At 37.7% G+C, this 14,106-nt stretch overlaps 1 protein-coding gene across 1 annotated transcript in view; it reads left to right on the top strand.

The window, feature by feature from the left end:
• Nucleotides 1–479: 479 nt before the first annotated feature.
• fz (frizzled) overlaps nt 480–14,106 on the top strand; it is a 118,971-nt gene continuing 105,344 nt past the window's right edge. The window contains exon 1 of the mRNA XM_068293867.1: nt 480–1,710. Coding sequence (XP_068149968.1) covers nt 994–1,710 — 717 coding nt within the window. The 5' untranslated portion in view covers nt 480–993. The remainder of the gene's footprint in view (nt 1,711–14,106) is intronic.

The following is a 14,106-nucleotide window of genomic DNA, read 5'->3' as shown; positions in this document are numbered from 1 at the left end:
TTCGTGGCCACCTAATCAACAGGAGGAGATGCTTGCCGCCGCCAAGAATCCGACAAAAAGCCGCTTCACAGCATCCAAAACAAATGGTTTAACAGTCCCGCTTATAACCCGACAAAGAGACAAAGAGAGACCTGTGGTTTGTCAGCAACATAGAAACACACAGCGAGAGAAAGACTCGAGTCGTGTCGTATCGTCGTGTCGTGTCGTCTCCCCCGCGTTGAGAATGCATATCAGTAGACGAATTCAAGGTCGTCGTTAGTCCCCCAACATGGCCAAGCCATGGCTGACAACCGACCACAACGAACGACCCAACGAGCGAACGAACCATCGTTGTGGGGCATGAGGGGGTGGTTGCTTGCTCGCTCTCTCTCTCTCTCTCTCGTCTCGGCACATATTCAGCAACATAAGAGCATGGCAAACTGTTAGGCAGTCTGTTGGCTGTGGCTCGTTTTCGAAAACGGTTTCCAGTTTGTCAGCGTATGCCCTGCCATGCGGTTGTGCTTGTACGGTTGAAATTTCCACGCTCTGCGAATGCATAGTGTTCATTTTTTTTGCGCGCAATTTTTTTGACGTAAAACTTCTCTGTGCATGTGAAGAGGAGCCGTTGATTGGAACACAACAACGGTTATTTGTTGGCGTCCCTCGCCGGCAAAAGCAAGTGAAATTAATACAAATAAATTAAAAAAAAAAAAAAAAATGCACAAAGCAATAGGCCAAATTAATGTGTTTCACAAGTTTCATTAAATGCTAAAAAGCAAAAAAAAATAAATATATTTCAAAATACGTAAATCCGTAAATAAAAGGTGTCAAAGTGTTTTACCAAATCAAACATGTGTTTTATCAACTAAAGAAAAAAACAAAGCCCAATTAATCAAACCCCGAAACCCAAACAAAACAAAGCCTCGTAAGGGGAGAAGGAGAAATAATAGAATAGAAGCGAGTGTGGAGTTAATACAAAAGAAAACAAAAGCAAAATCATACAAAATTTTAATAATGCCCAATTTGAAAATGTGGCTACAAATTTTCTTCATCTTGCCATCACTCATCCAGGGTGTTCAGCGTTATGATCAGAGCCCATTGGATGCCAGTCCGTATTATCGGAGCGGCGGCTCTTTGATGGCTTCCTCGGCCTCTGAGTTAAGCGGCACATCAGCGACATCCCTCGAAGGTGGCTTCCCCCATCACAACCGCTGTGAACCCATCACCATATCCATATGCAAAAATATTCCCTATAATATGACCATAATGCCAAATCTCATTGGTCATACCAAGCAGGAAGAGGCCGGCTTGGAAGTCCATCAATTTGCTCCACTTGTAAAAATTGGTTGCTCCGACGATCTACAGTTATTCCTGTGCTCCCTCTATGTCCCCGTGTGTACAATACTGGAGCGACCCATACCGCCATGTCGATCGCTATGCGAATCAGCGCGCGTTTGTGAGAATCTAATGAAAACCTACAATTTCAATTGGCCCGAGAATTTGGAATGCTCAAAATTCCCAGAACATGGTGGTGAGGATTTGTGTGTGGCAGAGAATACAACATCATCGTCATCAACGCCAGCGGCACCGACGCGAAGTGCACCAAGAGTTACCACTAGAAAACATCAAACAGGCGTGTCAGAGAGTCCACATCGAAATATTGGATTTGTATGCCCCGTGCAATTGAAAACGCCGCTGGGCATGGGTTATGAACTGAAAGTTGGCGGAAAGGTAAGTGCCAGAGCTATAGAAAACATCCATTTCTATGCAGTTGAATTGATCTTGAGTAACAAAACGATTAAACTCTTATTGGTATCATAATGTGTTCAATTCCTTGTTTTTGCAACCAGGTGTAATCATAAAACTGAGGTCCTCTCTCTTTCTCGTTTTCTTTCTCATTGAATGTGTGAGTGTGTGTTTATGTGTGTGGTTAATCTTGAGCAAACAAATTGAGTACAATCATTACTCAAAGACTGTTGGATACTATACATACATACATACATACATATATACTCGTCGTATCTTATCATTACTTCACACTTCTCACACCGTTAGCATCCCTGCCTTACAGTACCTCTCCATTATCATTAGCAAACAAAGTTTATCTGGTCCATAAAGCCGTCGGTCTACTCCATGCCCCATGCCTGATGCCTCATGGCTCCATGACCCCCAGCCCCTTGATGATATTCGTATAGCGTATATCCTCAAAGGCAAAGTGAATAAAACAAGCTGCTAAATTTCGCACGGTTTCTGTGGAAAAAGGCATTTGAGCACGATTCGGTACGAACGAAAAAGAATGAATTGAAATGAAATAAAATAAAAGAACGAAAGAAAGACGAAACCAAATCAAGCTAAAAGTAGCTAAACATGCAGCCCGTCGAAAAGGAAGTGTGAATTATCCTGCCTCAAAGTATTTAATGCGCTTTACACATGGCAACATCGTGTACGTATGTATGTATGTATATACCTACTATAATCTATATACAATACAATTGAAAAGCAAGATGATATGTGAGGTTCATGTAATGTTAAAAATAGATCCCATTGTACAGAGATGAGAAAATGAAGCAAACGTTACTCGTAAAAAAACAAAACAAACATCACAACAGATTGGAATGATGATGACGATGACGATGGCGGGATGGGATGGGATGGGATGTGGTCGCGATAGAATGGAATGGGATGAAATGATGGTTATGATGATGGAAAAGTCTTGTCTGTCGGTTAAATTAATTACACAATGGTGAAAATGCGCTGAAATTTCGAGTAAATGTGCACGGGGCATGGGTCAAGTTATTAAACGGTATTTTCAGTTTTCTTCAGTCTCGATTATACCAATAGTTAGATACCATATAACCAGGCATTATAAATTACTTTAAAAACTGGTTTGCCCATTCCCCCATTCCCAATGGCAAGTGAAGCCAAAGAAAAAGATCATTTTCTTCTTCTACCTGGGCCACTCTTTAACCTTTTGTGGAGGTGCAGCAGCAGGTAGAGCCTATGCGGGTTGCCTAACACGGTGACTTGTTGAGACCAAAGAACCACAGACAGACAAAGGAAGATAGTAAGGGGCAGAGAGAGCGAGCTTCTCTCGAAGAGAACAGAAAAAAGGACCTCCTGCAGTGTCCATAGTGAGATGAGATGGTGGTTGAAATGTTTAATGTACGCAACAGGATATGCAGTTTCATACTCCTCTTTGAGAGTAAGCCTCTGCAGCAAATTGGGTTCAGTGTTCAGAAATGAAGACATAAAAATATAAAACATAATAAAAAAAAAACAGCTCACCAAATTTAAACTAAATGTTAAGGAAGAGAAAGGAATTTAAATATATTGAAAAAACCAGAAAACATAGCTTCATCTTATTTACTATTCATTAGATTAAAACTTTAATCAACCAACAAAATAATTTCTTTTACAAGAATTTTCTTGCCTTTAAAAAAAAACAAGAATAAATTGTATCAATTACCAGAAAATGTATATGTATTTTTAAATGAAAAATCAAAACATTCTCTTACCAGAATTAACCGCATCGCATCTGCAAAGAAAAAAACAAAGAAAAATATTTTAAAATAAATGAATCAAAGACTAACATTGTAAGACAACAATTTATTAGAAATTCTATAGCCAGGCAATAATATTTTACATAAAATCATTTGAGTCTGGTATAAGGTATCATGTTTAATAATAATCAACAATTTAGTTAACATAACTTCAAATGAATTGAATAGACATTGAAATCGACTTCGAGCTGATGTGAAACTGAGTTGCACTTGAGTTTGAATGTAAGAAAACATTGTACATATGAATGTTTCGAATGCATTAGAATGTTAAATATCATTTTGGTATTTATTCATACTTTATGTATACTCTACTCTACGTTAGAGTTGGTATTGTCTATGGCTCAGTGGAGATCTTAAACTATAATGCTGTTGCTCTCAGCTTTATGCCTAGACTGTGTTGAATGTTGTTTTTACTGTTAATCATTACTGAATATTTATTAGGGATATAATGAAGTATATTTCAGTCCTTTTATCTCTTTGGATTTGTGGATCCTTTATTTTAATTTTCCTCAATTGGAACTTCTCCCATTTGAAAAAATAAAAACTTATAGTGAATTACATACTATTCATATTTTAAAAGACAATTATTGGCTGTTTCGAGTTATTCGAATTGATTTAAGTGCCTTAGAAAACGCTAAGATTCTGGAAGTTCGATTTTCAAGTTCGATTTTCAAGTATTTAATGATTAATATTGTCATTGTTGATAGATCAAAAGGTCTTTCACAAAATGATGGTTACAATCAAATGTTAATTTTTGGGTTATTGATAGTCTGCTCCTGGACAAATTTGCGTCTCTCCCAAAGGGAGAAAAACTAATGGTGATAAGTTTTTTTTAACTACGTCTACCCGATTTTCATTATATCGAGATGACAAGAGATCTGAGATAAGGGGTTGGTATGATCTTGAACCTGTTTCGATCACATGATTATGAGAAACGGAAATGAGTCTATTGAATGCATAAAAACATTACTCTATCTCAACGAAAGACAATATCAATCTGATATCAGATAGGATAGGATATATTTTATAGTGTATAGATGTCTTCTGTAAGTTAAAAGACCCTAAAAAGTTTTATTCATTTTCGTTGTCAACCCTCAAACTTTGTATTTTCTATTAACTCGACAAATGTGCAATGAGTCGATTAAGTTTTATCCTTCCGATGGGAATATCAACAACAAACAAAACAACAACAAAATCAACCAACAAAAAATTAGGGCCAATGCCCGATTGATGGCTACATGTGTAGACAAGCGGGCCAACAGACACGCCCAGCCCCAGCTCCCCCGATCCCTACCCCAATCCCTATCCCTGTCCCCGTGTCTGTCGTCATTCCACCCGCCTTTTCTAGCAAACCAAAAATAAATTAATCAAAGAGCGCGAAAGGACAACAGAGCAAATCCTTCCACCGGCTGGGCAGCAGCATAGGCCAAAAGAAAGAGTAGCGGGAGGAGAAGGAGTCAAGTTCACTTTGTATAGAAATTCGTAAAACCATTAAAAGCCTCATTTAGAACGCTTTTGACGCATTTAGGAGCCAGTGACTGAGTTTCATTGAGTTGGGATTGGTCTGGTCGCCGTTGAGTTGAGTTGTGTTCAGCAGAGGGCGGGGGCTCTTTGGATTATTTATAGGCCTTCATCTAGTTTTGGCTGGGTAATGGGGCGGGAATGGCGAAATTTTTGTGGGCAGACATTTTAATTGCCGGCAGCCTGAAATGACTGGTCCATCCGCAAAAACCCCCAAAACGATTTTCTGTAATTGATTGTCCTCTGAATTTCTGCTAGATTTACATTCAAAGCTTTGCCGAATAAATGAAAAAAAAAGGGTTTTTGTCTCTCTAAGTATTCAATTCGATTTCTCTCAAAGGATTGTGGTAATTGATATGTGATTTAAGGCTTTTTTTCTATCATTCACATAGCAATTATTTTCTACATGTATATTTCAAACGTTTGAATTTGTACATCAACTGAATTGAGATAATATATGTACTATTTAGTTTAAGATGAAAACGAATCAACATTTCTATAAGTTAAATTAAACCAGAGGGCCAGGGCTAACTTCGACCGCGTCAAAGTTTGTATACCCTTGCAACTTTTTTGGTAACTCTATCCTTACCTATTAGCCATCAATGTGGAAGAACGTTTTATCTAAAAAGGGTTAAGCTTGAGAAAGAAAGGCCTACAATCATAGGAAATAACGAAGATATTGATCAAAGTCACTTTTTTCCACCGATCGTTCCTATGGGAGCTATATGATATAGTCACCCGATCTTTATCAAATTCGGCACAGTCTTTAACATATATATTAAATTAAGAAATGTTTAATTTAAAAGCAATCGCGTTAAAAGTAACGAAGTTATTTTCAAAAGTCACTGTTTTCGACCAATCGTTCCTATGGGAGCTATATGATATAGTCACCTGATCTTGATCAAATTTGGCATAGTCGCTTATAGGCGTAGTAAACTCTCTAATATTAAGTTTCACGACAATAGCTCAGAAAATAACGAAGTTATTGAGAAAGTCACTGTTCGTGACTTGGCCGTTTGTATGGGAGCTATATTATATAGTCACCCGATCTTGATCAAATTTGGCATAGTCGCTTATAGGCGTAGTAAACTCTCTAATATTAAGTTTCACGACAATAGCTCAGAAAATAACGAAGTTATTGAGAAAGTCACTGTTCGTGACTTGGCCGTTTGTATGGGAGCTATATGATATAGTCACCCGATCTTGATCAAATTTGGCATAGTCGCTTATAGGCGTAGTAAACTCTCTAATATTAAGTTTCACGATAATAGCATAGAAAATAACGAAGTTATTGAGAAAAGTCACTGTTCGTGACTTTGGGGTTTGTATGGGAGCTATATGATATAGTGGTCCGATCCGGCTGAATCCGAGATATACAACGCCTGCAGTATATACAAGCCTACGTGCAAAATTTCAGCTCTGTAGCTCTTACGGTCTAGGAGGAGTTTGCGTTGATCCAGACGGACGGACGGACGGACATGGCTAGTTGAACTCGTCTCGTCGTGCTGATCAAGAATATATATACTTTGTATGGTCGGAGATGCTTCGTTCTATGCGTTGCACACTTCTGACCAAAATTAATATACCCTTTTTGCAAGGGTATAAAAATGTTATCCAGACATAATTGCCAATTGTAAATCGATATAGATTAGAGAAACTGTTTGAAAATGAACTGGGCCAGAAGCTCACAGGATATACAATTTTTGTTGCCTCACAAGTTTCCACCTTGAATATATTGAAAATGGTTCAAAAAATGAGTTTCTGACAAAATGAAATGTATGTAGGTGAAAAATGTAGGTTTACTTTAGGTTCCATTTGTTTCTTGTTTTTGTATCTATGATTATGGGTATAACACATCTCTTAGCTGAAGGCAAGCAATTGTTGTGAATTTTCACATATTTTTCTTATTTGAGCCCGCACATTTATCATTGGCTTAAGCCAAGGGAAGGCAAGCTTAAGAAGTAGTTGGTTGCCCATCCCGTATCATTGACAGCTCATCAGTGAAAGTAACTCACATGGGAGCTAGTCTATGGGATAATCTCTTTGTGTAATTTATTTATCTGGTATAGCTACAACGGAGATGGTGTCCTTAACATAGTTGCAGTTGTATATTACTTTTTTTTTTTGTTCTGTTCGTGTAACCCATTAAAACTATAATCCACTTTATATTTTACGCCTGAATTGTGCTCAATTTATAACCAATAAATGTTAAGCCGCTGATGATGATGATGATGATGATGATGATGATGATGATTATTTATTTATTTATTGAATGGTGCGTTTTCAACTCAATTAATTTGCTAAGGGACAGAAGGGACAAAAGAGAGAAGGCGAGAAAGATAGCGGGAAAACAATAACAAATAAACTTCCTGCTACTTAAGCACAGACAAACTCGTGTATGTGTGTGTGTGTATGTGCTTTTGTGTATATGTATGTGTGGATGTCCTTATGTCCTTGCATCCTTGTAAATCCATAAAAATTACACAAAGTATAAGAGAAAAACAATTTTTCTATTCGCTTTTCAACTTAACATTGTAAGTGAATGAGTGACTGGAATGGTCAGATATATAGATGGATAGACAGATAGATAGAATGGACGCACAAAGTGTGAAGAGAGAAAACGAAAGCAACAAAACCTTGCCATGTCCTTCTACTTGTCCTTTTGGCCACATGTACATACATTCTTACATATACATACATACATATGTATGTACATATGTATGTATGTGAGTGAATCACAAACAATGGCAAAACAAAATTTTTTGGTTGACATTTTGTTCGTCTTACGTATATTTAAATACTCGAAAAAAATTGCTGAGCTGGAATGGTAACTTAAACTTTTGTTTTCTATTTAAATTACGTTTATTGCTGCTGCCCACACAAGAAAAACATTTGTCAGATACTTATTGATAGATTGGCCAAACTGTCAGTCAGACAGTCAAATGGCTTTCTGTCATTTCACAACTTCTCGCCCAAAATCAAAAAACAACAAACTTGATGTACGTCCCGCTGTCTGTCTGTCTCACCATCCATCTGAGCGTAGGCTTTGTGAAATATATGATTTCATGCTCCATGAAATCTGAGAATGCTAATGCCTCTTAAATATTTAATTACAAGCAGCTCCAAACACCGTTGTAGTTCACCTAATCAAAGCGAGCAACAAAAAAACAACAAAAAAAATAGAAAAAAACATCATACTAAAAACCACACCCAAACAAAAAATAAAAACTACATAAAAATAAAATGAATTGCCAACTAAATGCAACGAATATTTCAAAGTGTAAGTAATTGATGTTGAGTGTCATTCATTTGATTCATTTTCCCCCAACTTGCCAGTTTCTAATTTGAACAACTAAATTTGTATGTAAAAAATTACAAAAGGGACAAAAAGGATATTGAATTCCATTGTCAGGTCAGGACAAAAACGGACACCATTGTCACAGTTCAATACAAAATAATACAATTAATTGACTTATTTGTTAAACAAGTAAGTTTCTTGTTTTTTGTCTACTGAGAACAAAATAGTTTACATCTTTTTGTTCTTAATTAATTTGTTTTACAAGTAATATTATGCGATAAAAAGAGGGAAATTTATAAATGATTAGATTTTTTATTGTTGTTTTTCACTTCAATCAATTTGCATCTAAAGGTATGTTATTTATGTCGAACAAGGATTCAAAATTGTAACTACATATTCGAGAGATATCCCTTTCAATTATTGAAATCTCCTCGTGGCCGAAGTGTGTATTATGATGTTGGGTATATGTATGTACATTCGTATTGTATACTACCAATACCAGAATCTGCCTGTCAGCCATCCAGCCAGCCAGGCAACAAAATTTCCATTTTCTATGCCAACTAGAGCAGTTGTTTTCCATTTTGTTTGCTCCATTCAAATTCCTATTATGAAGTGGCTGACACAATTAAAAGCAACAAAAGGCAACAACAACCATAACAACAGGCAGCAACAAATGTCAACTACCACACACACACACACCCACACACACACACTTACACACAGACAAGAGTCAGTGAAATCCTTTTCAGTTACCATTGTTGGTTTCTGCCTTGTTTTTGTCAGTCAAAAGCTCTGCGCCATTTTTGTGACCAGAGAAACAACAGCAACAACAAAAAACCATCTCACAGATACTTCAGTTACACTCAAATATACTCAGATACATTATGCAGGCTCGCCTGTGCTCCTTAGTCTTTTTTTTTTTTTTTTTTTTTTGCCATATGTATGTCAGTGACTCGACTCTCCGCAGCTCCGCCTGATGAATTTATAATGCCCATTGTCTGCCCTCAGACAATAGACAAACAAAAGTAAGAATAAAGCTCACAACAACAAGAACAACAAAAAAAAAACTCAACCAAACACAAAAATCAAGATGGCTGACTGACATATTAAGTGGATGCCAAGAGTCATAAACTTCAATATTTAAAGTGAACACAAAATGTACTTATTTTTGTATCGGTGGCGGGGGGCGGGGAGGGCCTTCTTTTTCTTCGCTTCGTTTTCATTTCGTTACTCTCGTTTCGTTGTCTGGTTTGGGTCAGTTAACACCTTTAATTAAAAAATGAAGTTGAAGTTGGACCACAACTCCTTCCACACAAATCCCATTGACTTCTGCTGGCCGCCAAAAACTCGTTTCAGATGTCGCCCCAATTGCCAAATCATAAATTTTATGCTCAATCTGTGTGTGGGTTGAACTGGTTTCTACTCCAAAAAAGAAGCCGAACAAACAAATACAACTTTGTCAAGATCGCTAACAAAGAGAAGATTCCTTTTTCTCACAATCAGTTTAATTCTCTTCTACACAAACATAAATTTGATGTATGTTCATATATGTATATTTGACCTGAAAGGAAGGAAAATAAAAATTATTTGTTCATGCTCTCCAACAATTTGACTCCTGGTCCTATATCCCCCCCTCCGCCACAGCTCTCGACTGCCACGAAACATGTCATTCACAATCTCCCTACCTACATATAGGCTATAGTTATAGGCTAACCAACCTACATAAACTTAACACAATTTGGTCACGATTTAGGCAACGCACACGCCAAATATTCATCAACATGCAAAGCGCTTCCCCCGCCGACCGACCGACCGACAAACCGTCCAACCGACCGGGAAATTCATCCAATTTGCCTGATAAGAAGCGTTTAGCTAAAAACATGCGCCAAATTACACCAAATTTCTCACTGTAATGTGACCCTCCCCATGCAAAACAATGTAAGGTGGAGCGGTGGGCGGGCAGAACTGCAGAAGGAGCAAGCGGGGAACTGAACTAGTTTTTATGGATCCTCCCTTCGCATAAATCAAAAAAGGAAAAAAAAAAAACAACAACAAAACAAAAACAAATAGAATACAAGCGAAAGAAAATGCCATGTGAACTGGAATCAAAGAGAAGCGTCACGCACATCTCGATACGGAGCAAGAGAAAAACAATTTCCACTTGTCAAAAAGGAAAATTTCATTTGACAGGTTTAGTGCCACACCAAGAGGGGAAAGGAAGAGGAGGAACGGACGCATAAGGGGAACTATCCACAAAATTTGACTTTCGCAGGCAAGAACAAAAACGGCAAACAAACATAAATCCAAACACAAATCGCAAATCAGAAATCATGTTATCGCCGTGATTTGTCATTCGTATTGGGCGACAGACAGGGACAGAGCTAAACAGATAGATATGTGCATACATATGTATGTAGATAGATAGATGAGACGCCACCGCCTCCTCCATTGTAATTAACGCGACAATCAAATTTCAGCCTCTACCCACCATACGGCCTTCTATACCCCCAAAGTCACAAAACAACGTCCAGTCTCATCATTGCCCCCGCAATGACATGCAACAGCAGCAGCAGCAGCAGCATCAGTGACGGCGGCAACAATGCCGATCCATCATGAATCTGATGGCTCTTGACTTTGGACTTATCAGTCAAAATAGATTTAGCTTTGGGGAATGTGCCCAATGATGACTTTATTCGACAAATCTAACAAAACTAATACAAATGAAACAATACACTCTTCTTTAGAGACATAAATAAGACTTAATATGATATTATAAAAGTTTCTATGAATCCTTTTGCTCCTTTTTAATATAATTCATAAAATTTCAATCATTGATTGGGGCATAATGGGGAAGAGATATATGTATGTATGTATGAGCTTAGAGTATCTTCATTTCGGTTTCAATTAGTTGAGTTATGTATGTCTAACTGATACTGAGTCATCTTATATCAAACACACATACAAATGTAAATATATTTGTTAATATTTCTTGATCTTTTTCTTAAGCCCCCAAGTATTTCATAATTTGTTCATTTTTTTTTTTTTTTGATTGCTCTACATACTCGGACTTATGCACGCTCCATAAGTTGTCATGATTTACAGTTATGACAATTTTAAGTTGGTTCATTAGTCCGCACAGCCTACAGATATACTTATAGAGAAAACATAAACATACAGACACAGTGTGTGTGTGTGTGTGTGTGTGTGTGTGTGAGTGCCTATGTTATGATTGAAGATGATTACAAATGTCTTGTTATGGCAGGCAGGCAGAAGTTGCCTCTTTGCCTGTGTCCCAACCATTTATTTATTTGTAGTCGCATCTCGTGCGTGGTTTTCCAAGCTTCATCTGAGAGTCAAAGACTTAGGAGTCAGAGTCAGAGTCGGAGTCAGCTGGAGCTGGCGAGTTGTCTCTCTGTCTTTCTAATTAATAGCCTCCACTGTCAGCGTTTTGGAGCAAAACATCCGACAGTTGTTGGGATTTTTTTTTTATTTTGAGTTGCGTTTAACTAGCTGCTGCATTATAAGTCATAGTTAAAGCCAAATTAGAGCTAACTAATGATTGTTTAGGCATTCTTCATGCTATGTTATGAAAGCTGGCAAATGGAATGATGGCATGTTGTGCTTCAATGGATGGATTGGAGAGGGGGCAGTAGCATCTCTGGGTAGAAGTGGTATTTTAGCTATTTGCGGCCAGGTTAATTGAATGATTTGAAGTCGAGCTCAGTTCGGTTCAGTTCAGTTCAGTTCAGTTCAGAGAGAGAGAGAGAGTTTTAAACCTTTGCATTTTGCATTCAACAAATTTCCATATTCACACAAATGAATTCAATTATTTTTCTCTCAACTCAAACATATGTGTGTGTGTGTGTGTGTGTGCCAGGGAATCGCAATCAATTAGTCAACCACAAAAACTAGTCTAGAGCAGGCCTGCCTCTTTGTTTCTATCCTTTCCAACTATCTAACGCCTAAAACCTTGCTAGCCCTCCCTTTCTCCATTTCTCTTTATCTCATTCTCTCTCTCTCTCTCTCGTTCTGATGCACATAAACAAGAACTTAAAAACCATTTTTCATGCAATTAAAAAGCAGAGCCGGGCAACACTTTAATTGAATAACAAGATGTATGTATGTATGTGAGGAGGAGCAGGAGAAAAAAAAAATTGTCGTAAAAATCTCAGAGGCCCAGTCGAAAAAAAAAGCAAAGACACACACATACACATTCACGTGGGGGAAAAAGCTGGAAAATGTCGATGCAAGAGACGGTCGGTGTCTGACACGTGTCTCAAAGTAAAGTTTTTAATTTAATTAAAATTTCTGCACTGCACTGCAGATCATCTTCAGCACGCATGTTGGACAAGGCAAACACAATCAGAGAAAGAGATAGCGAGATCCAGTGAGAAACAGAGAGAGAGAGGGAGAGAGAGGGCGTGAATGAAGTGGCCGCCGTCCATCAGATTGTTGAGATGAAGATGAAGTTGAAATTGCGGCAAGGTGCAAGTGGAAGTGGAAGATGACTGCAAGAGATTGCGGTATTTCACACACACACACAAACCAAAAAAAGGAAACAAAGAAACCCGCATGTAATATTTTTATTCCAATTCAAAAAAAAGGCCATACAGAATTGGTCAACAAGTTGATTTCGAAATAGTTTTCTATTCTTATTGGAACTGTACGAACTGGGATTCCATCACCAAACACCTTTCCATGGTCATTTGTGTGTGTTTCGATTCAATGTCATTCTAGGAAAAAGAGCATATACAATTCGTTAATAACGAAAGATTGTATTGCTTCCTTTTTATGCAATTCGTGCACTTCCTTTGCACGCAGGTGAGAAAACAATCAGAGCAAATGTTGTTGTCGTTGTATCTTCTTTACTTTTCTCTCTTTTTATTTATACATACATATATCTTTCTGTTGTTGTGCTTGTATTTTGCCTACATCCGTTTTTAGTTTGCGGTTAGCTAGCAAAAACCCATCCTTAGCCCACATACAGGTGTACAGAGGTGTGAGGTGTGTGTGTGGTGGTTACGTTGGTTGTTGTACGTCGTAGCATGTTGCATGTTGCATGTGCAACATACAATAAATGTATGTACATGTGTGTATGTTGGGCCAGCTGTCAATGCAGCCAAGTGAAAATTGCAGGCCATGTCCAGTGGGTAACCTTATAAAGAAACTTGCTGCTAACTTTTATAACCGCCTTTGGCCACTGTGCAGCATTTTATTATAATGTGATGCCATTAATAGTCGACTCATTTTAGTCATACGATTTACAATTAAACTTTTGCGATTAAATTGCTGCGATATGCGTTGACTCCTTTTTGTTTATTGTTTTTCTCAATCTTACTTATTTATAGTTTATAGAGTGAAAGCAGCAAAGCAGCGACTGATGATGTCGACGATCGCTATCTATCTATCTATCGATCTATCTAACTATCTATCGCAATTTGTTGGTTCGGTTTTTCTTTCTTTTAACCCATTCGATGCGTAATTTATGGCCATGTCGGGAGAGTCTCTATGACTTTATCTTGAAAAAGGAAATTGGCAAAGTTTTTGGATTGCTTTGGCCAACACAATTGCTGTGTCATGAAAAACTGACTCTCAAATCAATTTGCCACAGCTAATATGGGTTAAATGCCATTATTTGTATATGAAATTGCAACTTTAAAACAGTTATTAAATGGCCATAATATGCCATACGTTGCCGATTTCGATTTACAATGCAATAAAATGTGCAATTTACCCCTGTTGGACAGA

The sequence above is a fragment of the Drosophila tropicalis genome, unplaced genomic scaffold (genome assembly GCF_018151085.1).
Source record: "Drosophila tropicalis isolate 14030-0801.00 unplaced genomic scaffold, ASM1815108v1 contig_805, whole genome shotgun sequence".
In the NCBI taxonomy this organism is placed as follows: domain Eukaryota; kingdom Metazoa; phylum Arthropoda; class Insecta; order Diptera; family Drosophilidae; genus Drosophila; species Drosophila tropicalis.
Note: the sequence above shows the minus strand (reverse complement) of the source record. Positions and strands in the feature narration are given on the sequence as shown.